This window comes from Ictalurus punctatus, chromosome 1, assembly GCF_001660625.3.
Source record: "Ictalurus punctatus breed USDA103 chromosome 1, Coco_2.0, whole genome shotgun sequence".
NCBI lineage: Eukaryota > Metazoa > Chordata > Actinopteri > Siluriformes > Ictaluridae > Ictalurus > Ictalurus punctatus.
In genome coordinates, this window is record NC_030416.2 from 17,114,195 (window position 1) to 17,127,880 (window position 13,686).

The window sequence follows — 13,686 nt, forward strand, 5'->3', positions numbered from 1 at the left end:
AGAGAGAGTGAAAGATAAGGTTGGGAATTGATTGGACACAGACAGAGCAAAGGTTTGGCAGAAGAGAAGTTGGGAAGAATGCTGTACTTAAATCAACTCCAAAACAAAGATGATTTTTCTGAAATAATCTTCATACTGCATTGTTAATCGTCCTGCAACAGCGGGGAACTTTTGGACACGTCTTACCAAGCGTATTCCTCTGCTCATATTGCAAGCTCCAACTCTAATGAGAAACACACAAGGTCATCTAAAACATAATAACATTTTTCTTATTAACCAAACATGGGCATCCACTTAAAGTAAGCGGGAACAGTGTGCCGTTAGAAAGTTAAACTCAATAAAAGATCAGGGTTTTTTTTTCTCTCCACTGCATATATTATCATGGATCCATGCCAGTTAAAACACAGATAAGGATGTGACATTACAATGCCACAATTGTCAAGCCCAATTCCACCCATCCTGCAAATCTGCTACCGCTGCATCACACTTCCTTAAGAGACGTATTAAGTTTTCAGGTGTATTTTTCCTTACAGTCACCTGGTAAATATTTAACTCTTGATCCTGCACAAATCTGATCCACAGACAGCCAGACTGATGCAATGGACTGCTACTTTTCAAAAACAACAACCCTTTATTAAAGCTAATGTTTGGCTTTCTTCATATGAAAAAGCAACAGCAAGGATTAGCCACTAGTGAATGGCTCAAATAAGATATTTTAATATCTACCAGTATCACGGTATTCTTCTTCTTTTTTTAAACAAAAGAACATTTAGAGTATCTTCAGCAAAATCTGTTGTTGGGGAACAAGGTCAGTGGTCAGGTTTCCCCTGAGACAGAAAGGTAGAGGGTTTGCAGCCAAACTGTAGATGACGCTCCCCAGCAGGAGGCCTTCTGGAATGTTGCCAAAACCCGGCTCTGGAAAACCAGCCACCCCCTCTCCAACTATGACTCATTGTGTGCGCTCATACTGTATCTCTCAGCTTGATTCCCATTTCCTCATTCAGTTCTTTCTAGCTCAGAGGGAGGTGAGTTTGTCGCAGTGGTTCTTTTTCAGATCTCATCTGTCTCTGTCTTTCCCTGCTGGGAGTATTCATAATGCTCATGAGCTGCCTTGTGCATGTACTGCTCTCCTATAGAGACAGTCATGCATAGACTCATGTTCACTTTCAGTGAGTTAGATTTGCTAACTTCAGCACATAACTACATATATGATCACCAATAGCCAAATCACCCTCAGAAAGACCTTATGTTGTCTAATTGATGTCCACCTAACTGGTCTCTGACATTCCCATACTTAGTTATGATTCATATATCATTGCAATTGCTAGCTTTGTCCACCAGATGTCAGCCTAGAATTCTTTTGTCCTAAACAGATTTAATTAAAACCAGTCCGAGAGGTCAACAACACCATATGGTTTTAGTGCTTCCCCTCCTCTGGTGCAACTGACACGTTCCAGGACATGACTTCAGGAATAAGAATGAAAAGAGGCCCCTGCAATGGACCCGCCGTCCCATCCAGAGAGTATTTCAACTTACCGCACAATGGCTTCAGATTCACTGCGACCCTGACCAGGACAAAGCAGTTAATGAGGGTGAATGGATGGAAAGTGGTGCAAGAAGAGTGTATATATGTACAGTGCAGGAAATCTGCTGATGTACAAATGAGTTTAAGGAAGGAGTGGACAGATGGCATGACCTGATACTGGGAGTCAGTCTGGTATGACCAACATGTGGAATTCTAGATGAGCTGACAGGAAATGGAGGGTAACAGAGAAAAAGAGAGAGAGCGCATGAATTATGGAGGAAAGATGGGACCTCCCAAAGCATACTGTTTTAGTTTTATCTCTCTCTCTCTCTCTCTCTCTCTCTCTGTCTCTCCCACACACACGAAAAGAAGAGACGTTGTCTGTGTATGTGTGTGTGCAGATTTAGAATAGGAAGAGGATGACATGTATGTGAAGGGCTTATTCATTCATTCATTACTCCAGTATTATTCAAACCTCACAAAATTTGATATTTTTTTGCATTGTTTGTATAAATCTGATGATGGATATAGAGGATATGGTATTCGTAATATAGAGGTAGAGTAGGTTCTTAATTTGTGTGTCTGTGTGTTCTGTAATGCAGTTATCAATACGGGTATATCAGCTTTCTTCTTACCAGGAGCAGATCTAGGATTTATTTTTTTCATCGAGGGGGCTGGTGTGGCAAGGGGGTTACACAGGCAGTAACAGCATGGACAATGAGGCAACAAGAGGTGGTTCAGCAAAGCATATACAGTTGCAATCAAAATTATTCAATCCTCATTGCAAATCAGGTTCACTGTCAAAATTTACAGACTTTCAGCTGTTTGCAATGAACAAATCAAACAAAAGCAATTGAAATGGTTTAACACAACAAATGCTTCAAGTGGTTTCCCCAAATTCAACTGAAAATGAGACTTATAATGACTTCTCCAGTCTCTAGCTTATTCTCTATCTTTAGTACTCAGTAGAGCACTCTTTTGTTTTTATGACCTGCTGCAAATGAGACACATAGCTTCTGGCAGCGATCCTGAGGAATCTTCCTCATGAGCAATAGTCTCCAGTTCAGTAATATTCTTGGGTTTGTGTGCTGCAAGCGCTTTCTTCAAATCCCACCAGAGATTTTCTATGGGGTTCAAGTCAGGTGACTGTGATGGCCCTGTAGAATCTTCCAGGACTTCTTCTGCAACCAAGCCTTGGTGGAATATGAGGTATGCTTGGGATCATTGATCTGATGGAAGGTCCAGTGATTCCCAAGGTTCAGCTTCCTCACAGACGGCATGACGTTTTCTCCTAGGATTTCCTAATACTTCAATGAATCCATCTTGCCTTCTACACGCTGCAGGTTTCCAGTGCCAGAGGAGGCAAAGCAGCCCTAGAGCTGCCCGGTCTAGGTATTTCATACATTTTCTACCCCTCGCCAGTTCAGGTATTTCCAGGTATATGTGTTCCAACTCAAGCATACCTGGTAACACTAATGAAGCCCTTGATTAGTTGCATCAGGTGTGTTTGAGACAACACCTGTTTTGCATATTTGTGCTGTTGTGAGGGATTCCATTCAGGGGGTTGAAAAATTTTGAGACTGGAGAAATCATTATAAGTTGAATTTTCAGTTGAATTTGGGGAAACCACTTGAAGCATTCGTTGTGTCGAACTATTTCAATTGTTTTTGTTTGATTTGTTCATTGCAAACAGCTGAAAGTTTGTACAATTTGACAATAAACCTGATTTGCAGTGGGGGTTGAATAATTTTGATTGCAACTGTACTGTACATACAGTATGTGGTGGGTTCCTAAAATTTTGCAGATTTGCTCATGCATTACGTGCCCCAGACTGTACCAAAGAAAATGGCCAATAACTCCTTAGTTCCGACATGAGAAGCCCCCCCAAAATGTCCAGAATCTATCCACCAAGTTTTCAAACCTGGCTTGCTTAAACTTCATTTCTTCTCATTTATCTTGCATTAAAGTGAATGTGTGAAAAGTATGATCTCTAAACACTTCTTGTAAAAGAACACACTTTTTAGACCTTGTCAGTCAATTTCACAATTGAACTGTTCAATTCAACAGGGCTGGGACAGTCAAAATCACTGTTTTCATAATGCTGTAAATACATGTTTTAAATTATATATGTGAATTATTCACAAAGGCTTGAGAAGGACACCACACGTGTTTAAAATGTTTGTTTTTTTTACTTTTACTTTACATTACATTACATATATGTATTAAAATGAAGATGTATTCTCAAGTGCATTACAGGATACCTGTGATTTACAGCCAGCACTATCTGTCAGAGCCATGCTGTTATAGAAAATCTGACCAACCAGAATAATCTAATTGTGCTTCACACTGGGGCCATGTCACACCATGTATTTGATTGCTTTTTTTATAACTGCATGTCCTGTCGTGCTTTATTTCTTTCTTATAATTTCTATTTACCAAAGAAAGATTAGAAAGACAGCACTTTTTGTGCAGAAAACTGTGCTGTCACTGTAGGGTACATTCTCTCATTCTCTTTTTCCTTCTCCACCCTGTGCAGTGTGTGTGTGTGTGTGTGTGTGTGTGTGTGTGTGTGTGTGTGTGTGTGTGTGTGTGTGTGTGTGTGTGTGTGTGTGTGTGTGTGTGTGTGTGTGTGTAGCAATCGCATAACTGTGTGCTTAACGCTGTGTGTAAGAAGTGGTGCTCATTATCACGCCATCCTTGGACGCAGTTGTGCGCAGATTCAAGCAATGAATCAGCAGTATGAATTTTTCTCAGCTTGATTGTCTGCAAGCTCCACATGACAGTAAAGATTGATTTATTTTCCAATAGTGTAATGTATGACTCATATATTATTAATTTAATAATAATATAAAAATGTTCATGCAATAAAATCATACTCAGTTTGTGTAAAATGTATAAATATAACAAAGGTACAAAAACACATGTAGTTGATATTATAATCAGAATAGGAATTATTAGCAGTACATTTTGACTGTCAGTCATATTTGAATCATTTGAATAACAGGTGAGATTTTTTTATTTTATTATTATTATTTTTTACAATGAATTCCTTCTGTATAAGAGATTTATAGCCATGTCAGCCATTCATGTTTATATATAATGCAGCCAGAGTTGTGTGTAGGAGGTATGGAAGAAATGTAGTAAGAGTAATAAAAAACATGGGGAAACAGTGTTATAAACATGATGATAGCGTGAAAGAACAACAAGAAGAGGCAAGTGGTGAGAAAAGTGGGAGCTGGCACAAGGGAAAGTCCCTGAACAGCACTCAAACACCTACTAATTACTGGATTTAAAGTCAAGAAGAGGTGGTTATGCATGTCTCATCCCTCCGCCTGCATCTCCTCCTCCGTCACCTTCTAGTATATCATCAAGCAATCATGTCTTACCCACACACAATAAAATGGTCTGGCAAACAGCATGTTGATCTGTGTAGCAAGGTTTCTGTGTTCTGTTGGTGTCAGACCCTTTGGTGTCCACTGTAGTGCAGCAGTGTATACATGATGGCTCCTCATTAAACTATCTCCTGCTCTAAACCTATACATGAAAATTCTGCACATTCAGCATGACGCACCTTTCACCCATTACCACATGCTGCAGTGTGAAATAAATGAACACACAAACAGTGAGAGAGCGAAACTGCTATATATAGACGACACGCAGGGTGCCTCTTCACGATTGGAGAGATTATAGCTACTCCAGCATGTCAAGCAATCTCTTTGTGTACATTTGGTATTAACTCTTGCTTTCCCACGCCCCTCTTTCTCTGTCATTTGTCATTATCTACTGTTTGTTTTCTAGCCCTTTCTCTTACTCTCATTCTTGGTCCCTCTGCACCTCTTGCCTTGGCTTTCACTGAATACTAATTTCTCTTCTTCACCTCTGTTTGAAATGGCTCAAGGCCTGCCTGTCCTCCTCCTTTTCTTCCTCCCTCCCTCCCTCCTCATCTCTGTCCATCTGTCCATCTCTCTGTGTGTGTGAAGGAGGAATGATTACACCACCTTCCATTCTTTCATCCTTTCGTCTCATTTTGTCTGCGTCACTGCACAAATTTCTAATACATGATGAAGAGAGTGTGATGGAGAAAGAAATAAGGACAAAGGGACAAATATGCAGATAACTAATCTACTTGTGTGTGTATATGTGTGTGTGCCAATAAGAGTGAGGACAAAGAGAGGACTAGAGAGTAGAAGCAGCAGGAAGGGGTGGGGTGTAAACAGAGACAAAATACATAGGAAAGGTCCACACAGGAATACCCTCTAATGATCTTTCAGTATTGGTAGTGAATGAGTGTGTGAGCAAGAGCCAAAAGGGGAGGGGAGCCTTAAGGAGAGACCAAAAAGAAGAAAAAAAAAGCTTTGCTGCATTGCAAGTGCGTGTAAAGTGAGAGTAGAACGAGAGAGGGAGACAGAGACAGAGGAAAGGACTGAGAGACAAATTCGCCGCATTTCAGCTCAGTCACACAGCAGTGCACAGATGTGGTGAAAACAATGGAAACATAATACAACACATAGTAAGCATACACACACACACACACATACACACACACACACACACACACACACACACACACACACACAGAGCAATATCAGCAATATTACAGTCGCGCCAGTCCCATGCAAGCTCAAAACACTCTAATAATCTGTCATTTATATTAGTTAATACACCAATCCACTTCTAACACATTCCATACAGAAACAATCCAATATTACAGCAATCAAAATATAACAATAAAAAATCACTAAAATTATATTGTAGAATCACTATTTTCTTATGATGATCTGACTGCATCAGTGAGAGAGAGAGAGAGAGAGAGAGAGAGAGAGAGAGAGAGAGAGAGAGATGGCAGGAAGGAGGGTGGGAGGGAGGGAGAGCACCACGAGAGCAGAGAGGCAGCAAGAGAATAGAAAGGGAGAGAAGGAGAGAATGTATGGTGAACGGCGAGTGCTTCCTTGTTCATGTCCTGGGCCTTTGTGAATAAACCATGGGATGTATTGGCTCGCGAACACTCAGTAAGACCGTATTCTTCTGTAACAATGCTGAAAATTGTGTGTGTGTATGTGTGTGTGTGAGAGTGTGTGTGTGTGTGCGTGTGTGTGGTAGTTGGGGAGGGGTAGCTGGTGTGGGAAGCATCACTGAGCTAATATTCTCTGTTTCATGCTTGAGATGTATCAAATACATTTGGCTGTATGGAATGAAACATGTTTGGAACTGTGTGTCACTTTGTGTGTTTGTACATCTCTGCTTACGCCTTTGTGTATACATATTTATGAGTTTATAGTAAGGCTGTTGGATCCCAACCTGCATCTCCTGATTTATGCTACTGCATGACCGGTGTGTGTGTGTGTGTGTGTGTGTGTGTGTGTGTGTGTGTGTGTGTGTGTGTGCGTGTGTGTGTGCGTGCATGCGTGTGTGTGTGTATGTGGGTGGTAGCAATGTTAATAGAGAGAGATGGGGAGATGGAAATGCACTAATACCAGCTGTTTGCTTTGATCACTTTGCAGAAATGGCTAAATTAAATCTCGATAAATGAGATAAGGAATTAAACACATGTTGTCAGAGATGTTTGTATGACATGAAAGGAAGAGAGAGAAAGAGAGAGAGAAAAGAAGAAAGAGAAAAGGCATGCTTGAGTTCACTGCAGTCAGAGGAGAGGGGAGATGCAACAAGGATTAGAAGGAAGGGGAACACGAGCAGGAGTTACTAATAGGAATGTGTGTGTGTGTGTGTTATTGATGGCTGAAGCTATTCCAGATCTGACATTAAAACTCCGAAATAAAGTGTAAATGTTTGAGCCACTGTCAGATTACGGCATATAACAAGAAAAGGCAACGCAGCATGAATTTGGTAATACAACCTCAAAAAGAAATGAAGATATATTTATAGCACATTTCTCCTTTCCTGGTCAGAGCTTTGATGGATTCTATTGACTTTTGACTTAAAAGGATATTGACAACACTTTTAGTTGGGCAGTTTGACTGAAATACAAAAAGCCTGTAACCAGAGTAACCCAATAACAACCTTTTTCCGGCAAGGTCTCGGAATTATTTAGCAGGTTTGATGCGGGTTATTGTTTTGTTTAATTCTCATTGACCTTTACAATTCTATCAGTGAAAGAATAAAGGACCTACATGTTATTTAGCAAAACATACTTCACTTGGAAGTATAAAAGTTTGGCTCTGTAAAAACAAGGTCAGCAGTGCATGGGATGGATTAGTTCAAGTTGAGTCATGTGTGTGATGTTCAGCGCGTGAATATCCATCACCAATGTAAATGATGACAATATCCACCCCAATAGCCACCTGCTGCCCTTTACTTTAAGGGCGGCTGTGGCTCAGGTGGTAGACCAGGGTGTCCACTAATCATAGGGTTAGTGGTTCGATTCCGGCCCATGTGACTCCACATACTGAAGTGTCCTTGGGCAAGACACAGAACCCCAAGTTGCTCCCGATGGCAGGTTAGCACCTTGCATGACAGCTCTGCTACCATTGGTGTGTGTGAATGGGTGAATGAGACAGTGTAAAGTGCTTTGGATAAAAGCACTATATAAGTGCAGCCCATTTACTTTCAATTTGCATTGGAAACAGCATTTTGAAAGGTATGTTAATGTTTGATTTTCGAAACCATTTTAAAACAAAAATGTCTTTATGTGCACTTGTTTATTACAGCAGGTGTTTTAAAAACCACCTGAAGACAACAGTGTGTAGTAACAAGTGTTTTTGGCTCTGATAAAGGCCATCCTTAGTACAGAAATAAATGTAATAAAGGCACAATCGTTTGGTGATGCAGATGAACATGTACTTGTGAAAATTCATACCTCTAACAGCTTCGTGAGTGAAAGTCAGTGGCTGTCAGCGCAGCTGCTATCTTCTTTCTCGTACAGTATACAATAATGCAGTGTGTCATTAAAAGCCTATAGTGAGAGTAAACAAAGGCTGTAACACTGAATGATTTATTTATTACATCGGTGATTTAACAGACTGATTGGTGGGAGTAAAGGGAGGAATATTTGCATACGGAAATGAATATTTTAAGCATATACAGTATAACAACTACCTGTGTCCCAGTATATCATTCCCAATTTGTTTTGTGTTAGAACACTGACCACAATCATTATTGACATATGATAGAACTAATATAAAAGCATGATACTTTCCTTAAGGCAATAGAGAAACATTATCCAATACTAGGTGATAGATAAGAGACATTTATGTATAACAGCATCTATGTATTTCTTTTTGAATAAAATATACTGTCCCAACAACAACAAAAAAAACCTGAAGCAAATGCTATGCAAAAACAGGATATTCAAATACATTTACATACAGTGATTTCTCATAAAGCTGTCTCAGTTTTAAATAACTTGTCAGCTCTAGTATGATGCACTGTTGTTTGTTCAGCCCTAGAATATTTCCCCCCTGTTATTGTTTGCATTTAATGCACAGACCCTTTTTTGCATAGGAAATAATCTCTGGGTGTCAAATATAATTTGCTGAAGCGGTATTAAATGACAATGTTATAAAGTAGTGAAATTTATTGCCAGCATTATGTGGAGCAGCATGTGTGGGAGAGTAGTATTGTGTGGCAGTATTATAGATCAGTAAGTGTAGAGCAGAGTAGCATATAATGGCATGGTTCTATAAAGTATTGTTGGATGCTTGGTGTGTATTCTGCCTTTGGGCAGCTCTGGAGTCAGATATCGATTGGTGGACTTCAGATCAGCTTTCTGAGCCAGACTGTGATCTGAGAGTTCGGACAATTCGGTGATGGAATACATGCACATGCACATACACACACACATGCACGTACACATAGGAGGAGGCTTGCTTCTATAAAAACACACAGACAAGGACAAGTTTGGCATTACTCATATTAATGCTGCATGGTACCCCTTACACACACACATACACACACACACACACACACACACACACACACACACACACACACACACACACACACACACAAGCAAATACTAATTAATAATACATAAGCATTTCACTCTCATATGGTCGCATGTCATACTTGAAAGATTTTGAATGTTTAATTGGCCCAAGTGAAGGAACATTTGTTATAATCCATGCAAAATTGGGGTAATAAATATTGCACAGTTACATTGTTTTAATTGACCAAATGTTGACACGGTGGCACCTCTGGGGTTGGGGGTTCAATTCCCACTTTCACCCTGTGTGCATGGAGTTTGCATGTTCTCCCCGTGCTTCAGGGGTTTCCTCCAGGTATTCCAGTTTCCTCCCCTAGTCCACAGACATGTGTTATAGGCTGATTAGCATCTCTGAATTGTCCATAGTGTGTGAATAGGTGTGTTAGTGTGTGTGTGTGTGTGTGTGTGTGTGTGTGTGTGTGTGTGTGTGTGTGTGTGTGTGTGTGTGTGCCCTGCGATGGGTTGGCACCCCATTCAGGGTGTCCCCTGTCTTGTGCCCTGAGTCCCCTGGGATAGGCTTTAGGCTCCCCGTGACCCTGTGTAGGATAAGCAGTACAGAATATGGATGGATGGAAATGTTAGTGTTACATAAGAAGTACATCAGCAAACATGCTTTCAGACAAGAGGAATGCAACATGTAGTCAGCACTTGCACTGTGTAAGTGTTCATTCATTCATTCATCTTCAGTAACTGCTTTATCCTGATCAGGGTCACTGTGGCTCCAGAGCCTATCCTGGGAACACTAGGTGCAAGGTAGGAATACACCCTCGAGTGGAAAACCAGTCCATCACAGGACACCATACACACCCAGATTCCCACACAGAGAGTAACCCAAAACTTAGAATTGAACTGGGAAATATCTGCGTCACATCGTGTTTGTTTTTGGTATTTACCAATGTGTGCTGTTGCCTCAGTACTTTTCCCTCACAGATAAACAGTTGTGTTCTCTCCCAGACTTATTGTTTTATCTTCTCTGGAATACCGCACATGCTCACTTCTGACCCAGATGTCAGCCAGTGAATCTGTAATTAGAGCAAGTGCACACTACACTCAAACGTGAACAGGGCCTCAAGTGCTGATGGAGAGGTGCTTGACGAAACAGCTCAATCAAAGCATTCCTCCATCAGTGTTTCAGAAATTAGAATGTACCTATGCATTTTATGCTTAACAAACCATTTTAGACTTTATGGTAAAACACAAAGCCACTGAGATGAACATGAGTGACTGCCAAAGTAGCTTTCTAAAAGGTTTTACACATCATACTTTATTTTTTCATGCACTGCAAATTCTAGACTAGTTTTGTTCCAAAAACATTACAATTATTTATATCTCTGGGACAGTAGATGGCATTGGAGAAGGGCATTTTTAGTACAGCTGTGACAACACATTTCCATATCTAGTCTCAGTGGAGGCCAAACCAATGTTGCCTTTGAACCGAATAACGTTCATATTTTCATAAACTGGGATGCACCTGCATTTAAAGCTTGAATGATCCTGAATTAAACACGGTTACAAGTCTTGTGTGTGTTCTGTTATATGTGGAGGTATAACCTTGCCTTGTTGACTGGGGTTGAGGAGTTGGTCATGTTGCGAGTCCAAAGTGTGTACTCCTTATTCTGCTGTTTTGATTCTCACCGCACTTTGCAGGGGAGTTGGGCATCGGCCCTGCAACAAGAGCGTAATTTTGATCTGGCTCTCTCTCTCTCTCTCTCTCACACACACACACACACACACACACACACACACCTTATTCTCATGCTCATGAACATACAGGAGCTCAATAAAAGCTATAGAGAATTTCCCACTGGGCTTTGTGTATGTGTGTGTGGGTGCGTGCATGTGAGAAGACTCAGTGTTGGTTGTATTACAGTGTCATGGTAGAGAAAACGCAGTGTACAGTCAGTCGTGTTGAGTCTCTGTGCATGACTGCCATTACACCTCAGGGAGCTCTCTGAGCTATTACTTGAGGCTGTGTTAACCTTTAGTGAGGGTGTATGTGGGAGCCCCTGAGAAGCCCTAGTGTCAGAAAGCTTCGTGAAGCATTAATGAGGTGTGTTTGTTCCCTGTTCTTTTGTGTAATAAAGTGGCTCAGCTGTGTTTTTCCCCTTTGGTGCAGTCTTACTTTCTGTGTAGCAGGCTGCCTTTTTTGAGATTCTTGTGTGCAGCATGGCTGAAAAATCGATCTATAAAATTATAAAAAGAAATGGTTCACTATTTTTTCCTGAATTTTAAAACACACGAATCCCAATTGGATTTGACTGATCACAGCTGACCTTGACCTAGAGCGTTTCAATATAGATTTTATAAAAGAAGTGAAATGAGATTTAGGCCACTGTGTGCTACAGTTCTATTATATTTACAGTTTCAGTCTCAAGACAGTAATATACTATTGGCCTTACCCAGGAAAGTTAAACTCACAACAAGTACAAACTTCATATTCCATTACTCATTTATACAGCCTCAAGCTAAAATTGCTACAATCAGTTGTTCACATACCAAATGGTTTTGGAAAGTTTTACAAAAGTCTAATGTGTCTAAGCATGCTCTTTGTTATTAAACCAGTCCCTCCAGCATTTAGCAATTTTGCGATGACAAATGAATACAAAAATCAAGGAAACACCCCAATATTCAAGATTAAATTTTTCAAAATTACAGCAGATTTGGGCCAAAACACGTTATGTGACATCACAACACACCATATGATGTCATCACAATGCGCATTTAGCCAATTCAACTATTTTTCCACACAAAAAAAGCACAGAAAACTCAGCAAAATGCATCGTAAATTTTTTAAAAGGTTGCAGCAAAATCACGCATTTTTGGCCGATGTCACAATAATGGAGGCGGAGGCGGATGTACGTGCAGAGTCAAAGTTTAATAAAGAACAAACAAAACACAAAAAGACATTATGTACACAAGAACCATAAAACAACCATAAAACAAACATAAACCAATACCTAGGAGCCAGGACTGCACAACATGACGACATAAAACAAACAAAGCCATACAAAGAGTGAGGTGCAAACAGTGAGTAAATACTCACTGGTGCTCGTTAACCAGAATAAGAGTCTGGTGTGGGTGGTCATGTAACAGTGGTGCAGACGTGCAGTGGCTGCTGGGAATTAAAGTCCAGGGGTCCTTCCGGCGATTCGTAATAGCTGCAACAATCACACAAAAAAACTCTGCGAAATCCTGTATGGACTCTTAAACTCTTATATGATGCTTGGGTGGCTGAGGCTCTGTTATACTGTAGCTATTTCTGATTGGGCTTCACTGTGCATGAAATATTAGAAACTATAATAGTCACTCTTACTGACTCCTCTTCTAACAGCAATTACAACGTGCTGTTACATCCTGACCGACAATCACAGAACACATAACTGTATTTCAGTCAGAAATTGCTTTGATTTAGAAATTGCATTAATCCAGTTTAATTAGTTTTACTGGTGGACTGGAAAAATAAACCATACGTTGTATACATTTGGGAAGCATTTAGAGGGTAATCCATGCTGTGTAACAGTAGTTTGCACAATGGTGCTCTGCAGTTGAGTGTCTGTTTGGCGTACTTTAAGTACAATATACTCGCTCTCTGTGTCTTCTGTTAAGAATGATTGAGCTGCATTTAAGATATTGTATTACAGAGAGGGACTCCCAGGTATTGATCTGATTACAAAGTGCTCATGTATATACACACACACACACACACACACACACACACACACACACACACACTAAACTTTCAATGATGGCAGCTGCAACAGTACACACTGTAACAAAAATGCTTGACTGGACAAGATATAAGCATTATGTGTGTGTGTCTGTGGAAGGTCAACTTGTAGTTTCATGAAGCAGCAGACTCAGGCAGTATTACAGCATCGTGACAGATAAGTGATGGCGATGAGGTGTGCCTCAGATGCGTCATCTAAACTGTGCAGGACGGATGATTTGGCTTTTCTCATACCAAAGGCATGATTAATTGCAGTCTGTAGCACTTACATGTTGTTTATCAAACAGGTCCGTCTTTGGCTCAGAATGCTGCAGCAGGCACTGGCCTCCTCTCTGCAGAAACAGAGCTCTGCAGGGTGACTGATGAGCTGTAATGTGGCGTGTGGGGTGTGTGCATATCATAGAGATAGGCAATGGAGATGTTCACTGAAAGACTGCCAGTTAGCCATAGCTGTCAGTATCTGGGCATCAGGACTGGGTCTCACAGCACATAATG

General features: G+C 40.6%; 1 protein-coding gene across 2 annotated transcripts in view; it reads left to right on the plus strand.

The window, feature by feature from the left end:
* Positions 1–6,407: 6,407 nt before the first annotated feature.
* The window catches only part of fam131bb (family with sequence similarity 131 member Bb), a 28,890-nt gene continuing 21,611 nt past the window's right edge, over positions 6,408–13,686 (plus strand). For both annotated transcript variants that reach the window (XM_017473295.3, XM_017473304.3), the window contains exon 1: positions 6,408–6,534. In XM_017473295.3, the coding sequence (XP_017328784.1) occupies positions 6,507–6,534 (28 nt within the window). In that variant the 5' untranslated portion in view covers positions 6,408–6,506. The remainder of the gene's footprint in view (positions 6,535–13,686) is intronic.